Genomic DNA, 21320 nt, shown 5'->3' with positions numbered 1-21320 from the left:
AATCCGCTATATTATTAAGCCCATGATGTACAAAAGAATTTCTGAATTAATTTAGAAGCCCATTTATGGCCCATTAGTGAGCCCAGTAAATTTCGAAGGCTCATTAGTAAACCTATGAAGTATACAAATGGGACACTGATACAATTCAAGAGCTAAACTGTGAATTTCATTCAAACATGTTTACAGCAAAATCAAGAAACAAATTACCTAAGTAGTAAAAAAGAAACATAATTTGGCAGGTGAATGTATGAAGAGTACATTCAACACCGAAGAATTTATAGAATAGAATTGCGATCTCTGTAATATGAATCACTAATTCACTATAGTTATCGAATAGAAGCAAGCAGGTGTTGTCGCAGAATGGAACAGTAGCCAAATTGCTTGCTAATGCTTTGGTTTTATTTTGACATCTCCATTAGGTATAGCATTTTGGGCCTGCACCAGCCTCTGGTTCCTGAAAATTAAGATACCCAAATCATAGACGAAGCAATTGTCTTATAGTGTGTTTGCATTTATCAGCTGTTTAACAGAGAAAAGTGAATAGGCACAGTTAGCTGTGTTAGGGAATTAGTCAAATTCGATTGAAAATTTGAGATGCAATCATGCAGTAATAGCTCACAATATATGGTGTGTTTAGATCATAGAAATAGCTATCAGATACCTTATGAATTCCCAAATTATTATTCTCTAATCATAGTTTTTATTTATTCCTTACCTCCATTTCAAGGAATACACGTTCCTACTCCATTTCACCCTCAGAAAAATGTTTATTTCTACCTATTCAAATACATATTTTGAATGGAAAGCTTGGGCCAAATAGAGCGAGCGGCGTCAAACAAACCAGGGTGGCTGAGCAAATAAGAAAAAAAAAGTCAGGGCGAGCAGGCCAAATAGGCATATGAAAGACAAACTTTGGACTGGCAAGTTTGTTGTCCGTTAGTTATAACATATTTAGGAACCAAATATAGCAATGAAAATGACCCGTCTATTCCATTCTATAAACCAAAACTAAAGAATAAATATTCCTATTTCATTCCCTATCAATTATATTCCTTGGGAATAAGTATTCTTCCATTGCAAGAACCAAATATATGGATGCAACTATGACAATAGAAGATTGAGTTTGAAATGTTTTAGAGTAGCAAAAGAAATATTGATCTAGTCGGTGGAAAAATATTAAGGATTGACTTTGATGAGTTAAGCTCTTATGACTTACAGCAGCAGCAGCAGCAGCAGCAGCACGAACCTCCTTGTAAGTCATCACTTCATCTGGAAAAGCTTGATTAAGCTCCTCAAGAAGGTGCTTTCTAAAACTCTATTACCATTAGGAAAAAAATAAAAATAAAAAACCAATACATGATATGCAGCAATGATGCAAATATGGGCTCATCAAAGCATCTATAAACTAATAGCATTAAAATTATAGTCATTTACCTTCTCAGATCAGAAAGCATAATGCAATCAACAAAACTTATGGCCATTAGACAATGAAGGGAAAAGCAAACAACTTATAGAATCATTACTTAACAGTAACCCTGGTAATGCTAGTGCAAAAAACTTCTGGGTAGATGAAGATAAGTATGAAGACTAATTTGAAACTCAACTGTTGTATTGTTTGATGACCCATTGCATTGCAAAAAAATTACATCAAAGCAACAACAGTTTTCCACAGCCGAAGAATTGTAAATCTTTGCTGCTCTTGGTCAGCATTGCATTAGACGCATGGCTGAATATCACGCAAGGAGCCTTTTTTTTGTGGCTTTCCTGGTGTGCTATGCTTCAACAACAAATAAGAAGGCAGCAACATGAACTTTATCCCAAGATTTGATACCCCCTATATATGCTATATATCTAGCAATACCAACACAAAATTGACCACTTATGCTAAGCAAAGTTTCCTATAGTCTTCATTACTGGCCTACCTACAGATCTAATTATTCAACTTATCTATGATTGTATCAGTTGGTTTTAGATATGCCTATTCAGTCTTAATGAAGTTGTCCTGATTTAAGAACATAAATGTCAACGTTCACAACAACAACGAGCCAACTATTGGATATCAGCAAACTTTTATGGATGTATTCATTAATTGTTCTTATATTGTTTTAGCTGACTGAGTGGTTCTAACACAACTCTTAACCTTTTCCATTTGGTCTCAAGACCAACATTGTCATATCAAGTGCTGAAATTATCATCATGAATTAATAAAAGTGTATCAGTTGAATAAACACATTGTGAGCATATACCTAACATCATCCGGTTCAAAATTCCACATAAAATCAGATAAGATAAGGTTCCCAAATTCGCTACATAGCAAGACTCAAGAAAAAGTGGAGAAAAATTTGAGTAATACATAGTTTCTATGTCAAATAAATCCTGGAGAAGAAAGGGATCGAGGAGTTTACCTTCAAAGCATCAGTCTTTCCTTTGGTAATCTGGTTCTTGGAAATGAAGCTATTTATCACATCCCTAGTGAACTGATCTGGATTCTTCCCATCATCAATCAAACTACAAGGAAAAAACCAAAATCTTCTAAAGTTATTCAAACGTAGATGGAAAAGACAGATGAGGCAAACTAAATGGGGCCTAAAAAGCCAGGAACCAAAGAACCCACTTGACGACCTCCAAAGGGATCTGGAAGTTGCAATTTTCCGCCAATTTCTGTATCCCATCGAGCTCCGCCACCAAAGTGTTTCTGATAAAAAAAAAAAACCCTAAAATCAGAGGCGGTGGCAGAGTGGAGTGAAAGGAGATTCAAAGCAGGAAAGGGAGATGGGTTACAGTCTCTGGAGGAGCGGGAGTTGCGAAGCGACGCTGAAGGAAGATACCGTCAGGTAGAGCTTGTGGAGGAGGCCGAGGGTTCTGTCGACGGAGTCGATGATCTGGCTGAGGCTCTCCTTCTGATCATCAACGGTGCCTGAATTCGAGTTTGGCGCCGGGATGGGATCGGTGGAGGCGGGGACGGAGACGACGCCGTCGCCGGCGGCTGTGGAGGACTTGTGCGGCGAGGGATCCATCGGGCTGCCGACGAAACAGAATCAATGGGATTGGAATTTTCCTTTTCCCCCAAAATTTAAGCCATAAAGTTTTTGAAATCTCCATAATGGCCCTCACAATTTACCTAGTCTTCTCATTTTACCCCTACCATTCGCTAGCGAGCCTTTAATTTAATTGGGCCATAAACTGGGCCAAATATTTGAAGTGAGCTTCAATTGGGCCGCTCATTAAAGAGCTATCCAGGATTGAGTGGGTTCGAGTTGGGCCGAGTTAATTCTAGAAGCGTCGCGAGCTTGCCAACCATGGGCTATTTATTCCTGCGAATGACCCCTTTCCTGCGCAATCGCAGCCCTAAACCCTTGTCGCCCTTCTCGTCCGCGTGGTTTCTTCGCCTCGGAGAAGATCGATCAATGGCAGCGTCCGCGATGCTTCGAGCTATGAGGCGACGCGATCTGTCAACGCCCCTCCTGTCCTCCCGCCTCGGATCCGTAAGCTTCCTTTTCTTTCTTCCATCCTTCGTCAGCCCTTTTGTTAATACATGTTAAATAGTAGATAAGACATGATAACTAGGAAATTCGAATCCTTTCTCACAAATTTGATTACCTAATGAATCCAGTAATATATGCTGTTAAATTAAGTTGGCTGTAGTTTGGAAAATTATGTTCGGGTCATACATAGTCAGATGATTCCCTCTTCTGTCCTCTTATTATGTACAAGTTCTAGTCGGGCAAGGTACCAGATCTGTCGCTCAGACTTGCCATAGGAAGGAGAAGGCAGAGATGGGATGAGTATGGTTTAGGACGAGGAATTACGTGCAGAAAATGAGCAATGTATTGGTGGGTATATGGGAGACCAGCTGTTGATTACTAGTGATAAGTGTCTATTATACATAGATGAAAATGATAGACAATCAATGATAGCCAAGAAATGCAAAGCCTTGCTCACAAGTGTGACCATCTAATAAAGGTAGTTATATATGCTGCCAAATCTGACCTGTTATAGTTCCTTAACAATCATTGACAATTTGGGTTCTTTCAATTTGTCATCTATAATTAAAGAGGGAAAGTTAACGAGTTAACTGTCAAGTAGGCTTGGTTTACTCTGGTTGAAAAGAAGGGAGCGTAGATGGTCTATTTTGTAAATTTTATGTTCATTTTCCTTTCCTTCCATTCCTCCTACTAGCTGTCTCTCCAATTACCAAGTTGTGATTTAACAGTGCCCTATGTGGCTCTCTTATGCTCTATATAATTTTGATTAACTTTTGTTTATTAATTGGATCCAATTTCAGTAAATAACATAAATGCTTGTTCGTACTAATTTTTTTAAAACACAATGTTGGTTTGGTTATGGTAGTTTTCTTCTTCTTTTTTTTCTCTCTCTCAAATTTTTAGAAGATGAGATAATTTGGTATATAATTTTGTATGAGCTTACATGGAAGCAAATGATGCAATATATGAAGTGGGACTCTATGTGTCAAAGATAGATAAATGGTATTTTGCTGATATCATATGATAAGTTCATCACTTAGGCGAAACATTTGATCATTGATTGGAGTAGCAGTTATGCAACATGTCATTTGAAGCTGAATCATGAATATAACTATTTGATTAGTTGGCCACAGTTAGAGGATATACTAAATCTTCTATCTTTTTATTATATGTTTCCAACATAAATGCAATATAAATATTCAAAGGATTTAGAAGGTATAAGAGTTTTAAACATACTTTGAAGGTCTCAATATATATGTGTCTAAGTTTGACCAGGCTACGTTCTCTAAGCTTCATATGGGATCATCCACATTTTATTTCTTGTTTATTTCTGCAGTTATTATCAGGAAGCAATGGCGTGGCGCTAGGTCACAAATGGACTAACTTGGCTAGAACTTTCAGGTATCAACTCAACATTTACATGATTTATCATCATGAATTTTGTTTGTCTCGCTACTTGCATAATCTATCACCTGACATTATGCTATGTTTGTTGGTCCTTTCACCAAGGTTATTTTGTATACATTTTATGCAGCTCAAAGCCTCTAGGCAATGATATAATTGGGATTGATTTGGGAACGACAAATTCTTGTGTTGCGGTCATGGAGGGAAAGGTTATACCTCATGCATTCTCTTTGGTCTATTTGCTACTTGATCATTTTTGGTTCATTTGAAAACTAAATATTCTTTCACATGCTTGTGCAGAATGCTAAAGTTATTGAGAATGCTGAAGGAGCCCGTACTACACCATCAGTTGTAGCTTTTAATCAAAAAGGTGAATTGATTGTTGGAACCCCAGCAAAACGTCAGGCAGTTACTAATCCAACAAACACGGTTTTCGGTACCAAGCGACTGATAGGCCGTCGTTTTGATGATCCTCAAACACAGAAAGAGATGAAGATGGTTCCTTTTAAGATTGTTAAGGCACCTAATGGGGATGCATGGGTAGAAGCCAACGGTCAGCAATATTCTCCTAGCCAGATCGGTGCATTTGTTTTGACAAAGATGAAAGAAACTGCTGAAGCTTACCTCGGTAAATCCATTTCGAAGGCCGTGATTACAGTACCTGCATATTTTAATGATGCTCAACGCCAGGCTACAAAGGATGCTGGGAGAATCGCTGGCTTAGATGTGCAAAGAATCATTAATGAACCAACCGCAGCTGCACTAGCTTACGGTTTGAACAACAAAGAAGGCTTGATCGCTGTGTTTGATCTTGGAGGTGGAACATTTGATGTTTCAATTTTAGAAATATCAAATGGTGTATTTGAGGTATAGATATTTTTACCCTTTAAAATTAGTGTTTACTATCTTTTATCCATTTCTTGAGCATTCTATTTTTTTCTCAAGGTCAAAGCTACAAATGGCGACACCTTCTTGGGCGGTGAAGATTTTGACAATGCTCTTGTCGAATTTTTGGTCGATGAATTCAAGAGATCTGAAGCAATAGATCTTTCAAAAGACAGACTAGCTTTACAAAGACTTCGTGAAGCAGCAGAGAAGGCTAAGATTGAACTATCGTCGACTTCGCAGACTGAAATCAACCTTCCATTCATAACTGCTGATGCTTCTGGAGCAAAACATATGAATATCACTCTTACAAGATCAAAGTTCGAGACCTTAGTAAATCACTTAATTGAGAGGACCAGGAGTCCCTGCACAAATTGTCTCAAGGATGCCAACATAAGCAGCAAAGAAGTCGACGAGGTTCTTCTAGTTGGTGGAATGACTCGAGTTCCGAGGGTTCAGGAAATAGTTTCTGAGATCTTCGGAAAGAGCCCTAGCAAGGGAGTGAATCCAGACGAAGCTGTTGCAATGGGAGCTGCTATCCAAGGTGGTATTCTTCGTGGAGATGTTAAGGAACTTCTCTTGTTAGATGTGACACCCTTATCGCTCGGCATCGAAACTCTCGGCGGTATCTTTACAAGATTGATCAACAGAAATACTACCATCCCCACAAAGAAGAGCCAGGTGTAGAATAATACTAACTATTAGTTTCATTTTTGAAAAAAGGTAAGAAAGAATGTGAGATTTAGACTAATCTTTGTGAAATGTTTCATTTCTTCAATTAGGTGTTCTCTACGGCGGCTGACAATCAAACCCAGGTTGGAGTCCGTGTGTTGCAAGGCGAGCGCGAAATGGCTGCTGACAACAAGCTCTTGGGCGAGTTTGAGCTCATCGGTATTCCACCAGCACCTCGCGGCATGCCACAAATCGAGGTCACATTTGACATTGATGCCAATGGGATCGTGACTGTCTTTGCAAAAGACAAATCCACTGGAAAGGAGCAGCAGATCACTATCCGCTCGTCCGGCGGGCTCTCTGAGGATGAGATCGAGAAGATGGTCAAGGAGGCCGAGTTGCACGCCCAAAAGGATCAAGAGAGGAAAGCCTTGATTGACATCAAGAACAGTGCCGACACCACAATCTACAGCATCGAAAAGAGCCTGAATGAGTTCAGGGACAAAATCCCTGCTGAGGTTGCCAGTGAGATCGAGTCAGCTGTTTCTGATCTACGCAAAGAGATGGCGGGGGACAACATCGACAGCATCAAGGCCAAGCTTGACGCAGCTAACAAGGCTGTTTCGAAGATCGGGCAGCACATGCAGGGAGGAAGCTCGGGTGGATCATCGTCTTCCGGAGGGTCTCAAGGTGATCAAGCTCCAGATGCAGAATACGAAGAGGTGAAGAAGTAAGGTAAGGATCAGCGTCAGTAATCAGACTCTGATTTTGGACTTGTACATGAGGATGATCTTTAAGTAGTTGATTTCTGAAATAGGACTTTGCATCGCTACTTGTTATTGTCGGGTTTATTTCTGGTTATGGTTGGGAAGAGCAAATTTAGTATGCTCTGTTTTGACTGTGAAGAGGTTATCTAGCAGTTGATGTTACGTGTTACTTTTTTTAGTGAATTTTCTATCGAGTTATTTATACTTAGAAGCAGAAGATGTTACTGAAAAAATCACGGGTGAATACTGTGAATAGTGCGATGGAGACTTGATAACAGTCCAAATACTTCAGCTAACCATTTTGCCGAACAGGTTGAGAACACATGTGCTTTAGCAGAGGCTAGGGAGCACCCATACCGTCTCCATTGCGGACTCACCTTTGAGCAACCCCGGCGAATCCGGAGAAAGCACTTCGATCGTCTGCTCTTCCATCGAGAACACGTACCAGGCATCCTTCCGCCGGCCCACGTAGTAGATGCAATCGCCTCTGATCCCCAATCCAGTTCCGGTGGCGATCGATCCGGCGAAGCCGGTGGATCCAAGGAACACAGCCCTTCCCCCCAAGTCAAGCGCCTCCACCCATCTACCGCGCTTGAAGTCCCATCGGAAAACGTCGAAACCGCGCTGGAATCTGTGGCACAGGACCAGCATGTCGCCGCCGGCTTCGGCCAGAAATTGCTCGTAGTGGGCGGAGGCGGGAGCGGGGGCGGCCGCACTGCCGTTGCGTAACGGGTGGAAGTCTCGATCGGCGGAGAGATCCGCGACGAGGAGCTGCATCGTGGCGGTGAGGGCGTAGAGATTGCCGTCGCGGAAGAAGATCATGTCTGCGATGCTTGGATCGGAATCGCGGATGGTCCAGAGGGAGTCGCCGATGCGGGAGTATTGAATTAAAGATCCGCCCTTGGAGAAGAGAAGGACGACGCAGTGGTGGCCGGCGGTGACGGGGTTGGAGGAGAGGAGGACTCGGCGAAAGGGTAAGGGGGCGGTGGGGAGGCGGATCTGAGATTGGGTGAAGATGTTCCAGAGGAGGATCTTGGATTTAGGGGAGTGAGTGGCGGTGACGAGGTGGCCGCCGGGGACGAAAGCGAGGGAGCGGCGCGAGTGGACGCTCCATGGGAGCCGGAAGCGGTAGAGACGGCGACGGGGGAGGTCGAAGAAGGCCTCGGTGTACGAGGGAAAACGGGTGAGGAGGAGGAGCGGCGATTGTCCGGCGAGGGCGTCGACGGAGGGGGCGCCCGCCGATCGCCACGCGCGGCAGACTCCGCGGAAGGCGAAGAAGTCCTCGAGGCTGTCGAGGCGACGGAGAACGGCGAGAAGGAGCGGCGGAGTCAGTGATGCCCAATCCCTCCTCTTCGTATCCGAAACCTCTTCCTCTCCTGCTCTCCAAGGAGACGTAGAGGAAAACCCACGTCGTTTAACGAATTCCATGGAGAGAGAGGGAGAGACTCTCCTGCTCTCAAAGGAGACGAAAACCCACGGCGTTTAACGAATTCCATGGAGAGAGAGACCTTTACAAATTGCAACGCAAAACACAACACAGTACGCCAACAAACTCGACTGTAATGGCAAGTATCTGCCCTATTGAGAGCACAAGGGAAAAAAATCCAAATATTAACATGTTTGAAAATAACTTAAGTAATGGAATTGAATTGAATTTCATTATGAATTGAATTCCATAAAAAATTAAATTCAATTTTATGTTTGGAATGAATTGTAACTTAAGTTATGAAATTCTTATGTTTTACCATTTTATCCTTCTCTCTTTTTTCTTTTCTTTTTTTACAAAGAAGAGAGAATGAGGGCACAATAAACATAATATGGAGAATTGAATTCCCTATCTAAATCACACATAAAGAGGTGTGATTTACTTTTGTCTTGTTTGATGGAATTGGAATTGAATTCCATATCAATTCTTAGCTAAAAAATCATTCCAAAACATAGAATTCAATTCCAATTCTAAAAGGAATTGAATTCCATATCATTCCAAACAGGCCATAAAGTAAGTAGAGAAATCCATTGAGGTATCGTCCATTGAATGTTAACACCTTGCCAAGCATCCAATGCAATCTCAGCATGCGGAAACATCTGCTGCAATTGCGGAAACGATGTTGGCTTTCATAATGATATCATAATGCAATCTTAACGGGTAAGCTCTTTCCACATTGGTGCTAATTCATAGGTTTTGTAATAAGTATTAATAAAAAGACATTAATATACATCTACCTCTTTCCCTGGAATTAATGACAAATTATAATCCACAGATATAACATCTCACGTACATACTAAAGTATTTGACATGTTTTGAAACATATTAAAATGTTAGTAGCTAAACACTAAACTAAGCGAGGATTTTGTGGATCATTAGTAAATATTTTATGTGATATCTTAAATTTTTTTCATGATTCACTATTTATTGGGTGTCATAAAACATCATCTATTTCAATCTATTTTTTTTATATCATCTCATATCTTTTGCTTTTATTGTATGTTTCGCAATAAACAGTCACTTAAGTTTAGACTTCAAAGGAAAATATCAAAAAAAATTCCGAGTATCATTTTTTTTATTTATCCCATCATACTTGTATAGTTGTATATGAGCTTCTTGCACACTGGAAATGTATTCTTATTTTAGTGCTCATCTCAAAATAATATACAATCATTTTTACATATATGTATCTTCTCATATGTCAATTCTAACTCTTTTAATAATTTTTTTTGACTTCATAATGATAGTTTAGAATGCCTCTTGCAATAAATGAAGTAATATATTAATTAATTTGATCAAAAAATTGAATATAGAAAAATTAGTAAAGTGTAATACAACTCTTTTTGTACTTTTTTAAATATTGAGTTATAATTTCCTCTAATATCATGTGCATTCATATTTTCATTAATATCATCTAATTAAAGTCCACTTGCAATTTTTTAAATAAGTAAGCATGCCTTCTTCAAAATCATAATTATATTCCTCTTCATTTACAATATTTATATTAACAGATGATATAATAATTTCACCATGAAAATTCCAAACTTTGTATAATATATCAAATCATCACCTATAAAACATAATCCAACTCATATTTAAATAAATTGCACACCTTTAACATGGACAATGAATTTTAGATAAATTCAAACTTATCAATTTTCATCGATCAAAATAACTCAAAAATTATCATTTAAATATAAAAAAAATACTAAATTCATTATTTAAGTATCAAAATATCTCTAAAATTATCATCTAGTATTAAAATAACCCTAAAATTATGATTAAAATATTGAAAATACTAGAGATCAAAATAACTAGCATCAAGATCATCTAATATCAAAAATTCTAAAATTATCCTTTCTAAATATTAAAATATCTCTAAAATTATCATCTAAATATCAAAATATCCTTTAAGATTATCATCTAAGTATAAAAAAAATTGATTAAAAATACTGATAATAATACTTGAAAAGCTTCAACCACGATAGAAAAGATTTGAATGAGGGTCAGAATAGAAAGGTCGGTCGGAGCAGAAGCAAGACAATCGCCAGAGCAAGGAGTAGAAAGGAAGAGTCGCCCGAGCAAGGAAGCTAGTGCTTTTTTTTATGTATGTTAGTGACAATTTTCCATTTTCGCCACTAAACCTTGCGATTAGCGACGAATTAAGTCGTTTTGTCACTATAATAGAGGTTTAGCAGCGAAAAAATCCCTGCTCACCACTAAGCACGAGGTTTAGCGGTGAATATAGTTTATTTCGTTGCTAACATTACAGTTTCGCTACGAATTCGGCCCCATTAATTCACCGCTAATCTCTCTTTAGAAATGGGACCGCCTAAAACCCTATTAGTGATGAATTATAAAATTTGTCGCTAATATATATATATATTTTTTGAAATATTATTATTTGCAACCATATGATGTTTAGTCGCAAATAGCACTATTTAGTTACGAATTAAAATTTCATGGCTAATAATTCATAGCTATTTTTTTTATAGTGTGTTTCTTATTACCCTAAATTTAATCTTCCATTTGTCTCAAGAAACCCTTTTGATGAGTAAAAGTTGTTTCAGCTCTAAAACTTTAATAATCAATCCTGATCTCTCTAATGATATAGTCTTCCTTCCACAATGTTTTCTCCAAGGGATAAGTCAAACGACGAGATACATCAAAGGATGAATATTCTATCTCCAAATGTCTATAAGATCATTGATACAATACTATTACCTTTTGGATCTATAAACAATTTAATTATTATCCTACAAACAAAAAATTGATGTAAAATTATGATGAATTAATAAGGATAAAGAAGAAAAAAAAAGTACCAATGTCATTCATGTCTCGCTTTTGATGGCTTACCATTCTGAGTTAGCATGATTTAATTATAGAGTGTATCTATTGTCTCATTAATAACTTATTCAAGATTTTGACCTCACTTATGAATTTCAATGTCGAGATAGAATCAATTCTATTAGGTCATAAATAACTTATTCAAGATTTTGACCTTACTTATGAATTTCAACATCGAGATAGAATCAGTTGAACTCGGTTTGTCGATCATCTGCCCTAATATATACTTAAATAATATCAATGAAGCTCTCAATGTTGAGATAGAATCAATTGAGTTCGGTTTACCGATCATCTGCCCTAATATATACTTAAATAATATCAATGAAGCTCTCGAGCATGATGCAACGACAAAATTCTCAAAAGGACATTCAAATATTCACAATTTGAATTTCAATTTAAAATATATTGTATATATTTTCTTCAAGTGGAATGAAATATTTTGTTGTTAGATAAAGAGTTACTCATCCTTCTAAATTTACCCATTAAATGAACTAAGGAAGGTCATCCGCCTCCATCACAAGTTAGAATTTATGATGATTGATTGGATCCCATAAAAATTTTTTATGAACATCAGGATAAATTAGAAAATAGTTATGATAGATGGTCTAGAAATTCAATATTATATAATTACGTTCTATTTATTTATAAATAAAAATTCTATAAATAATCGTAATTAGGGATCAAATTAGAAATATCTGAATAATAATTTAAAAAATCCGGGCGTACTTCATCAAATTCGTTAATCATGTGAGTATTAACTTTCAATTTGCCTTAAACCACGTGTCGTTAAACCGGTCTTCGCCTGTTAATTATATCTTAATCATCTACGTCGTCGTACGGTGAGCCATCGCTTTCGTGGACCACGTGCTGGAAGATCGGACGGCTATTACTCACTGTCGGTGGTTTGTGGTCCCCTGCTCGTCTTGCCGACAAAGCAGACCGAGGAAAATCCACCAACAACCTCAGCCCTTGCTGTTCCACAATCACGACGCAGGTGTTCTTTTGGGTAAACTGAGAAATTCACTGCGTGAAATGTTAGTTAGGATGAATAAAACGGGCGGGTCCCGCTGAATAATGCCGCTGTCGCGGTGTCGTGCTGCTGTCTGAGCCGGTTTATTAATAACATATCGGCAAATTGCCAAAAGCAATTAAGCAAACAGAGTATAACGTACAGCAACGACATAAAAGCGTTTCAGTTTGGCCGTGATGGGTGATCATAACAGTTGTTACGTAGCTGTAAATAGCGCGATGAGTTTTATATCAGAGTTCTTTTATTTCTCAACTCGCCCACTGTTCTTCTTCGAGGTCCGTTTTGAGTCAAGAAGAGCGAAGGAGAAGATTTTTGTTTGTTTGTTTTTTTTTTTGCTGTAAATTTTGTTCGCATTGTTTGTTCGTATTGTTTGCTCTTGATATCGTGTACTATTTGTTCCTTTGATTTCTCCGCTTTACAATCCAATTTGTTCTTCTTTTCCGGAAGAGGAAGCAATCGGTCGCAGTTCGGGGAAGCAAAAAGAAATCTTTCTTCTGCTGTTCTTCGATTTTTTTTTCTTAGTTTTTATTTTGAATTAGAGGCGATATCTTTCCGGTTGGATTTTTCCATTTGGGAATTTCGGAGGAGAGATCTGAGAATGCGGTCGAGGAGGGCGGAGGGTGGGGAGGCGGCGGGGGCGGCGGCGGCAGCGTTTACTTCCGTAAATGAGACTCCAGATAAGAAGGCTGCGGAGTGGGAGGTCAGGCCGTGTGGGATGCTGGTCCAGAAGCGCGATTCCGACGCCGATGCCAGCGGTGCGGCTCCGGTGCCCACCGTCCGCCTCAAGGTCAAATACGGCGTCGCGTCTCACGAGATCTACATCAGTTCCCAGGCGACCTTCGGTAAGAATTCCATATTCGTTATTCTTCTGTTCGATTGGTCGGCAAGGTGTTCGATGAATTGAATGAGAGAGTTTTTCCGGTGATGTGGTTCGCTGCGCAGGCGAACTGAAGAAGCTTCTCTCGTCGAAGACTGGTCTCCACCCGCTCGACATGAAGCTGGTGTACAAGGACAAGGAGCGGGACTCGTCGGCATTCCTGGACATCGCCGGCGTGAAGGACAAGTCGAAGGTACTGCTGCTTGAAGACCCCACGGCGCAGGCCAAGCGCTTGCTCGAGATGCGCAAGACAAAAAAAATGGAGAAAGCGGCCAAGTCCATCTCCGACATCAGCCTCGAGGTCGACCGCCTCGCCTCCAAGGTAATAATCTCCCACCTCCGGCCGCCGCCGCCACCGTCATCTACTTCTTTTCCTCCAAGATTCGATCTTTTTCTCAATAATTTATCAGGTGTCGGCGTTGGACGCGATTTTGAGCAAAGGTGGGAAGGTAATGGAGAACGACGTGGCCAATCTCATCGAATTGCTGATGAACGAGCTGATCAAATTGGACTCCATTATTGCTGAAGATGATGCCAAGTTGCAGAGGAGATTGCAGGTAAGATCAATTCTGCCCTTGAACAGTCATGATCGTATCAAACTCTGACTTCATTCTCTGCTTGGATCAGATCAAGAGAGTGCAGAAGTACGTGGAGACACTGGACATGATCAAGATCAAGAATGCAAAGGCACAACAACCGAACCATCAGCCACAGCATCAGGTTCAAACTCAAAATCAACAACAAATGCATCAAAATGGGAACTTGCAGCAGCAGCAACATCCAATTCACACTCAGTATCAGCAGCAACTCCAGGAGAAGAAGGTGGTGGTGACAACCAACTGGGAGACATTTGATTCTCTATTCATGCCATCCACCTCCGCCGCCGCCGCCACTGCAGTCACCTCCATCGCCACCCCTGCTCCTCATCCGAGATTCGACTGGGAGCTGTTCTGAGCATCTGGCGGATTGCCACAGAAGAAGAAAAGGCAAAAATTCCTGGCTTGAAAGCAACATTGTGTGTGATTATGCTTTTGTAGCTGTTTCAATTTCTGGTGAGATCCTCTAAAACAACAACATTTCCTTCTGCTCTATTACTCTTATTCTTTGTGTGTATATGTTATCTCGATAGAGGGTTTCATTCAGATCCATGAAAAATAATGAACGAACGAATGATTGTTATTGTTATGTTTACCATTTGAGGTGAAAGAAAGAGCCTACTTTTCATAATTAGGGTGATCGATATCCCATTCAACTGACAGTAATATGATTGGATCCCCTCAATCGGGATGAGTTCAATCATTCCTCTTTTTATGATTTACTCGAGTAAATATCATCATAAAAGGTAAAGTACTCGTGTTGAAATCTTGGTTGGTTGTGCTGAGATGCCTTTCTTCCCGCATCAAGTATACACAAACAGGGAGATGCCTTGCCAATAAAGATCAATCATTTCAAGAGCATGTGCTGGTTAGTGGATCCTTCCACAAAAGCAGATTCTTCTTCTGGTACAAAAGCAAAATTAGTAGTAGTAATAATAATAGTCGTTGGATTTGCACGACCTACTAGGTCAAGTTATGATCCAAGTGCTAAATATATCTCCTTCTCTTTTAGCTTTGATTGATGACGTACAGTATGGATGGTTGATACGGTGTATAAAGGTGGAACCAGGGGCGTAGCTAGAATTTAAATTAAGGTGGGGCTAATCGTTGACGATAATTGATATAATAAATTAATTAATTTAAAAATATAAAAAAATAAAAAAGTATATGAATATTAATTTTCCTAAAATATGGAATATAAGTATTCAATATTTAATACATATAAAAGCATGAGAAAAATACTATTAAAATTGTGCTCATTCTTTTTAAAATCAAACTCATTATTATATCGATTATTAATTTTTTTTAACTAACTTCAGTTTTATATATATATATAATATCTATTAAAAAGAGAATAGATTAAAAATATATTCTATAAAACTACATTTAGAAAATATAGAATTTAAATAATTCAAACAATTGGCTTTCCATCAAGCTAAAAGTATACAAATCAAGAATCTTAATAGTTGAAGTATCCAGAATTGATCAAGAATCTTAATAGTTGAAGTATCCAGAATTGTGAGCAAACGGGATAAATTGAGTAATTGACTATCATTGAATAAGATTTTCTAGAAAATGAAAAAAATTATATTTACAAACCTAGACTTATGTTGCTCATTACTTAGCAAGGTAGCGACCTCCTCCCGTGTGGCCACTAGTGAAGCAGTTGCTCGTCACTTGATGAGGCAGTGTTTGCCTCACGCGTGTGGTCGCTTCATGGGCGATTACACATAAAGCGGTTGTTGGTCACTTGGCAAAGTAGCGCCAATTCACGAGTGATCATCGATCGTTGCCTCGTCGACTACCACTCAAGCGGTTGATGCTTGGCTCTTTCTCAACGATAGAATTTTATTTTGTTAAATAAGAAATAAAAAATTAAATTACTTTTGAATAATGAATTCCTCGTTTGCTACAAAGAGTAAAGGAAACTGTACTGCGAGTATATTTATGGTAAAAAAAAGTTAAAATTAATATATTTATTAACTTATAAATATATTTATAATGACTTTTATAAATTGATCATTCTAATTTGATATTTAAAATTTTATTTTTGAATTTGATATTTTAAAATTGGTCCATGCATGGAAATGATCCATTAATGAGTTTATATGGGGCTAATATCTAAAAAAATCAAAATTATTAATTATGTTTCTAAAAAAAGAGGTGGGGCTGGAGCCCACCCTAGCCCAAGGATGGCTCCGCCCCTGGGTGGAACCTAATAAAATCAGGAAGTCAAAAGCACATGATAATTAAAAATCAATAAGAAGAGACAGTCAATAATCAGGAGAAGGAGGGAGTTACACCGTCGTCATCAGTCGCATAATTCCTGGTTGGGCACAGACAGAGCAGGTCTCTAGATCTGAGACGTAAGACGCGGCCTGGACTAGTTCCTGACTTGCCTCCAACTAATCGGACTTCCCCAGTTCGGGCTGTATAAATGCGGTTGATATTTTCACTAAGATAACTCTCGGTCTGTTCTTCAATGATCAAGACGTGAAAGATGGGTTTTTCGCCACAGCCTCAGATAAAACCTGGTCGGTTCGCCATAGCTCATCCTCCTTATCAAGGCTCAAGCCTGGTGGTACATCTGAGCGGTCGTCCCGAGCTGTCTGTACTAAACCCGGGCGGAATAGAAAGCACTAAGCGACAACAATATTAGGGAATCGTAATCTCTTGTCATAGAATAATTATCATACGTCAGGGAATATTCCAGTAGTTTGCTATCACCTGCGAATGGAACCTTTCTTCCACTAATAGGAGGCCACCGTACCTCCTCTCTCACTTTCTTGATTTTTGGTCTCTAACGTTCTAGATACTTGTCGGAGTGTGTGCAGAGTTCAGGTCCTCATACTATAGATCAGAGAGTTCCACGTGAAGTTTATTTTTCAGACGTGCATACACCGGATGTGGTAAAATCATCTCTCTGTCAACACTAGCGTCATCTCTGCCGACCTCCGTTTGATTCATATTTCGGACAGGATTAACAGTGATGTCAAGCCTGCGAATTTATAACAGATATAGTGAATTTTGATTTGTCCAATACTTGGATTCTAACCAGAGTCACATGACTTATCATGCATGAAGAGTACTCCGCATTCATGAGACTGAAACTGAAGTTAGAGCATTGTGTCATGACTAATAATGCTTCGTCCCATCAATACTGGTTGTCCATCTACTTTCATGTGGTGCGATGCAGTGGTCCAATCGAAGCAGGACAAACGAGTAGATGATGCATATGTAATGTGGCTGGGAAATCATCATCATTTGCCAAATACACTTACAGTGACACTTTCTGGCCATGAGGTCTTTGAAGCCACAGGCCCCTTGTGGTGGAGCCTTCTATGTGCTGGTCTCCAACTCTCCCTTAGGGATTTGGGGGCATTGGCAGGCCTGTTACCTGCCCATATCTGTAGACCTTGTCCATACCCGATTAATAATACTCAGCGGCCGTTCTCAGTCATGCTCAGGTTTGCGTCTCACCATCACATCAACACTGCTGGACTAAAAAGGAATGTGACATCGGAATGCAGCGCTAATTGAGTCTCTGAGTTGTTCTCTTGGACGTATACGCCCGACATAAGACAATACAGAGGAGAATGGATTGAGACATGAAAATATTTTATTCAGGTGAAACAAAGTGTACATTTTGGTAGTGAGATATTTTAACACTAGCAAAATGTTATAGGAACACGTTGAATTAAAAACACCCTCAAAATAAAAGTGATTGTGTTTAAACATGAGCTTAATGGAAGTGATCATTATGCTCCCCACAAGTGGAGAGGTATGCCCCCGGATGATTCCATATGATATATCAAATTCTAAACTATATAGTATTGAAAAGTTAGTAAAAAAAAATATTGATATAGCTGAATTTTTAATATGGTATAAATTTTATTTCATTTATAATGATAGTCCGGTTTTTTCTTTGAAAAATATTAACATATATTTAATCAGATTTCATTCGACTTTACTATTCAGTTCTACTTGAAAGAGGGGCATTTGATGATAGTTGGATTTACCTCAAGAGATGTAACAGGTTCTCTCGAATAATATAGTTAAGTTCTTCCTTTTGGGTTGAATAAATATTGCCGAACAATATCATCAAAGCCCCATATTGCAATATTACTAAGTTCTACAAAGTAATAATAACAGGGTTTTAATCGGATGATATTACTGAAGGTCTGCCGAGCAATATCGTCAAAATCCCGCAGGACAATATTACTAAGTTCTATAAAGCAATAATGATAAGGTTTTAACTGTGTGATATTACCGAAGATCTGCTGAACAATATCATCAAAGCCCTACGTGACAATATTACTAAATTTTACAGAGTAATAACAATAGGGTTTTAACTGAGCGATATTATCGAAGTTCTGCCGAACAATATCATCAAATCCTTACAGAGCAATATTACTAAGTTCTACATAGTAACAATGACAGAGTTTTAGCGGGGCGATATTACTGAAGGTTTGCCGAGTAATATTACTTAGTTGCACAAAGCAATGAATAACACTCAATCTCACAGAGCAACACGTAAAGGTCTATCAAGCAATAATGTTAAGTGTTCATAGAGTAATATTAAAGTTTTACTGAGCAATAACGCTTAGTTCCACAATGTGACACCGTTAAGGTTCACCTGACAATAATATTAAGTTTTCACAAGGAAATTATATTAAGGCCCGCAAAGCAATACTATTGAGTGAGCCTTTCGCTAGGAAGCTTCTAGTTGCCAGCACGTTGCACTCAATGATCGGAAAAATAAATGATGGATGTCAAAGATGGTTCCCTTAATTCTTTTCTCATAATACATGACAATCAGTGAATGACGAATGAGTAATGATTGTCAAAAGCAATTCCTTGGGAGCCTTCTTCACTTTACGTGGCAGTCAAGAATTGAAAGCACGATAACAGATCATTAGGCTTCCTCACTGACTTAGGCAGGAAGAAGTAAAAAAGTACTAAGGCAGGTGACGTGGAGATTCTCATCTAACAATTTTATAAGCACATCGGATAATAGCTTTTAGGTACAATGGTCTTTTGTTTTCAAACTAGCGGATGTAACTCTTTTTTTTTTTCAAATTCTTTTTCTTCTTTTACTTTTTTTCTCTCCACATATTACTAACTTGAGCATCGGAGGGACCGTACCAGAGGGGCCACGTCAGAGGAGCCGCACTGAAGAAGCCGCACCGGAGGAGCAGAACCGACTGTAATCAAACAATACAAGAGAATAGGACTTGTTTAGGAGGAGCTCGAGCGAGTAGAAAAATGAGCCATCAGTTTATATTAAAATTTTGATATCGGTACGATATACGCGGTATATCAATATTAAATATTATATCAATATCAATACTGAAAATTTTGATATGGTACAATATCGTATCAAAATTTTGGATATATCGATAATATCAATATGATTAAGTATATTTCAAGACAATATTTATGGTATATCACATTTTTAATATTTTTTCCACTTCTACCTTAGGTTAGTGTGCAATGGTAAGAAGCTTCCCCAATTAATCAGTTACTCATAGGTCAAATCCTAACCGCGGTACACTATGGATTAATTTTCTCCATGAGAAGATAATCCCTGGCTGTGGAGTACCTCTGGATTTACTTTAATGGTCCGTGAGAAATGTTTATAGGACTGAGCCGATCACATCTAACGTTAATATATTGGAAGAGCTGTCTATATTAAAAAAAAAATTGAACGTGCAATATATACGAGCCTTCTCTAGATGCTTAATTCCTTTCTAATAGAAGCACTGTTTTCCTATTTGGGTTTTTCGTAAGAGAATCAAACTGTCAAAGCTTGATCAATTAGGCACTTTTGTTTGATCGTTATTTTATAATTAATAATAATAAAAAAACTGCCAAACTCTTCGAAGAGGGGATGATCATACACGATCCACTTTCTTGCTAAAATAGGTCTTCTCTTTGATTCAACTCGACTCAAGTTTACACATGAATAATTAGGATTGACTCATGAACAATTGGCACGGGCTTTGCGAGGGAGGTAGGCTTCTCTTCTCCAGCAATGATGACCAAAAACCTCGGTTCCAAATTGATTGGAACTCGAACACAAGCTTCCTTAGGCACAAAGGCCATGCTTTGGTAGTCGCTAATTGTGGAGAATTTTCGGTGAGAGCATGCGAGCATCATTAGAGCCATAATTATGAGGATCATCATGGCTAGGGCTATAAACAAATCGAGTCGAGCCGAGTTTTGGGATATTCAAACTTATTTGATAAAGTAACCAAGCTGTGCCGAGTTGAACTTAGAATGAATTAAACTTTTAAAATGAGTGTTCAAGCTTGGCTTGATTTATTTTTTATGAGCTTGAATTTATTTAAAACCTGACTCATTTAGATATTATCAAGCTCTCAATTCAAGCTTGGCTTGAGCTTGGCTCGATCTTGGTTTGTTTACATGTTATCAAGCTCTCGATTCAAGCTTGTTCGATTGTTTGAAACTTTTAGTTGTTTGATTGGTTATTGAGCTTGATAATTTAAATTTATTTATTTTATTTTATTTTATTATTTATTTAGCATATTGAAAAAAAATTTATTAATAAATATGGTTCATGAACGTTGTTCACGAACGTTATACACGAACGTTAATGAACTAAACACATATATGTTCAAGCTTATTTGTTTAGCTTAATGAGCTATATTTAAGCTTGTTTGTTTAATTAATCGTATGTATATTGAACGAACATAAACAAGCTCTTATCAAGTTGAACACCAAGGTTGTTCATGAACGCTTGATTCATTTATAACCCTAATTATGGCCACTAAACCTCCAAAAAAATATGGAATTGGTGCGCCAAAAGTTGAATCCATTTGCATATGAACTCATTAAAACTCTTGATCCTTTTGATTGATCTTGGCAAATGGAATTTGTTCTTCTATTTCACGGATTTTGTTTACTTGAGTTGAGCGGATCGTGAAGAAGGATGAGGACAAGGGATGCCAATTTATAGGTAAGAAGAGAGGACAAGGAAAACAACCTTGTGGCAGCATCATTCATTTAGTTTGGAAGTTTCCACTTAATTAGTTTTCTTTTCCTCTCTAATTTGCTCTATATGCAACTAATGATGGTGCCATTAGTCTTAAAAAATGTAATCTTCAAGATAGATTAAAAAAAAAAGTGACAATCGATTATTGCCTAACTCTCGAAGAATCCTTAAAATTTTTATTGCTCTATGACTCAAAATAATCTTAATTTAAGAGTCAACCACCATGATATTTAAAAAAGAAGATATTCTTTGAAGG

The 21320-nt window shown here is 38.3% G+C and overlaps 4 protein-coding genes across 6 annotated transcripts; 2 read left to right on the top strand and 2 right to left on the bottom strand.

The window, feature by feature from the left end:
• Positions 1-144: 144 nt before the first annotated feature.
• On the bottom strand, positions 145-3062 carry LOC122035904 (mediator of RNA polymerase II transcription subunit 10b-like). 3 transcript variants are annotated; one of them, XM_042595061.1, is made up of 5 exons: positions 2782-3062; positions 2615-2695; positions 2406-2508; positions 1217-1315; positions 145-454 (listed from the first exon to the last, which is right to left on the bottom strand). In XM_042595061.1, exons 1-5 carry the CDS (start codon positions 3015-3017, stop codon positions 416-418), a joined length of 558 nt encoding a protein of 185 aa, XP_042450995.1. In that variant the 5' UTR covers positions 3018-3062; the 3' UTR covers positions 145-415. The 3 variants fall into 3 exon arrangements, with proteins under 3 accessions (XP_042450995.1, XP_042450997.1, XP_042450996.1); XM_042595063.1 differs by having other exon boundaries at positions 145-447; XM_042595062.1 differs by having other exon boundaries at positions 1226-1315.
• A 269-nt stretch (positions 3063-3331) lies between these two features.
• On the top strand, positions 3332-7421 carry LOC122035882 (heat shock 70 kDa protein, mitochondrial). Its single transcript, XM_042595033.1, has 6 exons — positions 3332-3485; positions 4822-4886; positions 5020-5098; positions 5190-5756; positions 5835-6455; positions 6557-7421. The coding sequence occupies exons 1-6, from the start codon at positions 3408-3410 to the stop codon at positions 7178-7180; spliced, it is 2034 nt and encodes a 677-aa protein (XP_042450967.1). The 5' UTR covers positions 3332-3407; the 3' UTR covers positions 7181-7421.
• Positions 7422-7481: 60 nt separating this feature from the next.
• Positions 7482-8753, bottom strand: LOC122035883 (F-box/kelch-repeat protein At1g64840-like). Its single transcript, XM_042595034.1, has one exon. It carries the CDS (start codon positions 8639-8641, stop codon positions 7544-7546), a length of 1098 nt encoding a protein of 365 aa, XP_042450968.1. The 5' UTR covers positions 8642-8753; the 3' UTR covers positions 7482-7543.
• A 4062-nt stretch (positions 8754-12815) lies between these two features.
• On the top strand, positions 12816-14647 carry LOC122035884 (BAG family molecular chaperone regulator 2-like). The gene is made up of 4 exons (XM_042595035.1): positions 12816-13418; positions 13519-13775; positions 13864-14010; positions 14081-14647. The coding sequence occupies exons 1-4, from the start codon at positions 13175-13177 to the stop codon at positions 14405-14407; spliced, it is 975 nt and encodes a 324-aa protein (XP_042450969.1). The 5' UTR covers positions 12816-13174; the 3' UTR covers positions 14408-14647.
• The last annotated feature ends 6673 nt before the right edge of the window (positions 14648-21320 follow it).

Source organism: Zingiber officinale, unplaced genomic scaffold, assembly GCF_018446385.1.
Source record: "Zingiber officinale cultivar Zhangliang unplaced genomic scaffold, Zo_v1.1 ctg125, whole genome shotgun sequence".
Lineage (NCBI taxonomy): Eukaryota > Viridiplantae > Streptophyta > Magnoliopsida > Zingiberales > Zingiberaceae > Zingiber > Zingiber officinale.
The sequence above is the reverse complement of the archived record's forward strand: the minus strand, read 5'-3'. Positions and strand labels throughout refer to the sequence as shown.

Coding starts and splice junctions, on each gene's coding strand:
- LOC122035882 (XM_042595033.1), top strand. CDS start 3,408: ATGGCAGCGTCCGCGATGCTTCGAGCTATGAGGCGACGCGATCTGTCA. Junction 5,757..5,834: donor TATCAAATGGTGTATTTGAG/GTATAGATATTT, acceptor TTTTTTCTCAAG/GTCAAAGCTACAAATGGCGA. Junction 6,456..6,556: donor TCCCCACAAAGAAGAGCCAG/GTGTAGAATAAT, acceptor TTCTTCAATTAG/GTGTTCTCTACGGCGGCTGA.
- LOC122035904 (XM_042595063.1), bottom strand. CDS start 3,017: ATGGATCCCTCGCCGCACAAGTCCTCCACAGCCGCCGGCGACGGCGTC. Junction 2,696..2,781: donor CTCCCGCTCCTCCAGAGACT/GTAACCCATCTC, acceptor TTTTTTTATCAG/AAACACTTTGGTGGCGGAGC. Junction 1,316..2,405: donor GAAAGACTGATGCTTTGAAG/GTAAACTCCTCG, acceptor TAATGGTAATAG/AGTTTTAGAAAGCACCTTCT.
- LOC122035883 (XM_042595034.1), bottom strand. CDS start 8,641: ATGGAATTCGTTAAACGACGTGGGTTTTCCTCTACGTCTCCTTGGAGA.
- LOC122035884 (XM_042595035.1), top strand. CDS start 13,175: ATGCGGTCGAGGAGGGCGGAGGGTGGGGAGGCGGCGGGGGCGGCGGCG. Junction 13,419..13,518: donor CAGTTCCCAGGCGACCTTCG/GTAAGAATTCCA, acceptor TTCGCTGCGCAG/GCGAACTGAAGAAGCTTCTC. Junction 13,776..13,863: donor TCGACCGCCTCGCCTCCAAG/GTAATAATCTCC, acceptor ATAATTTATCAG/GTGTCGGCGTTGGACGCGAT.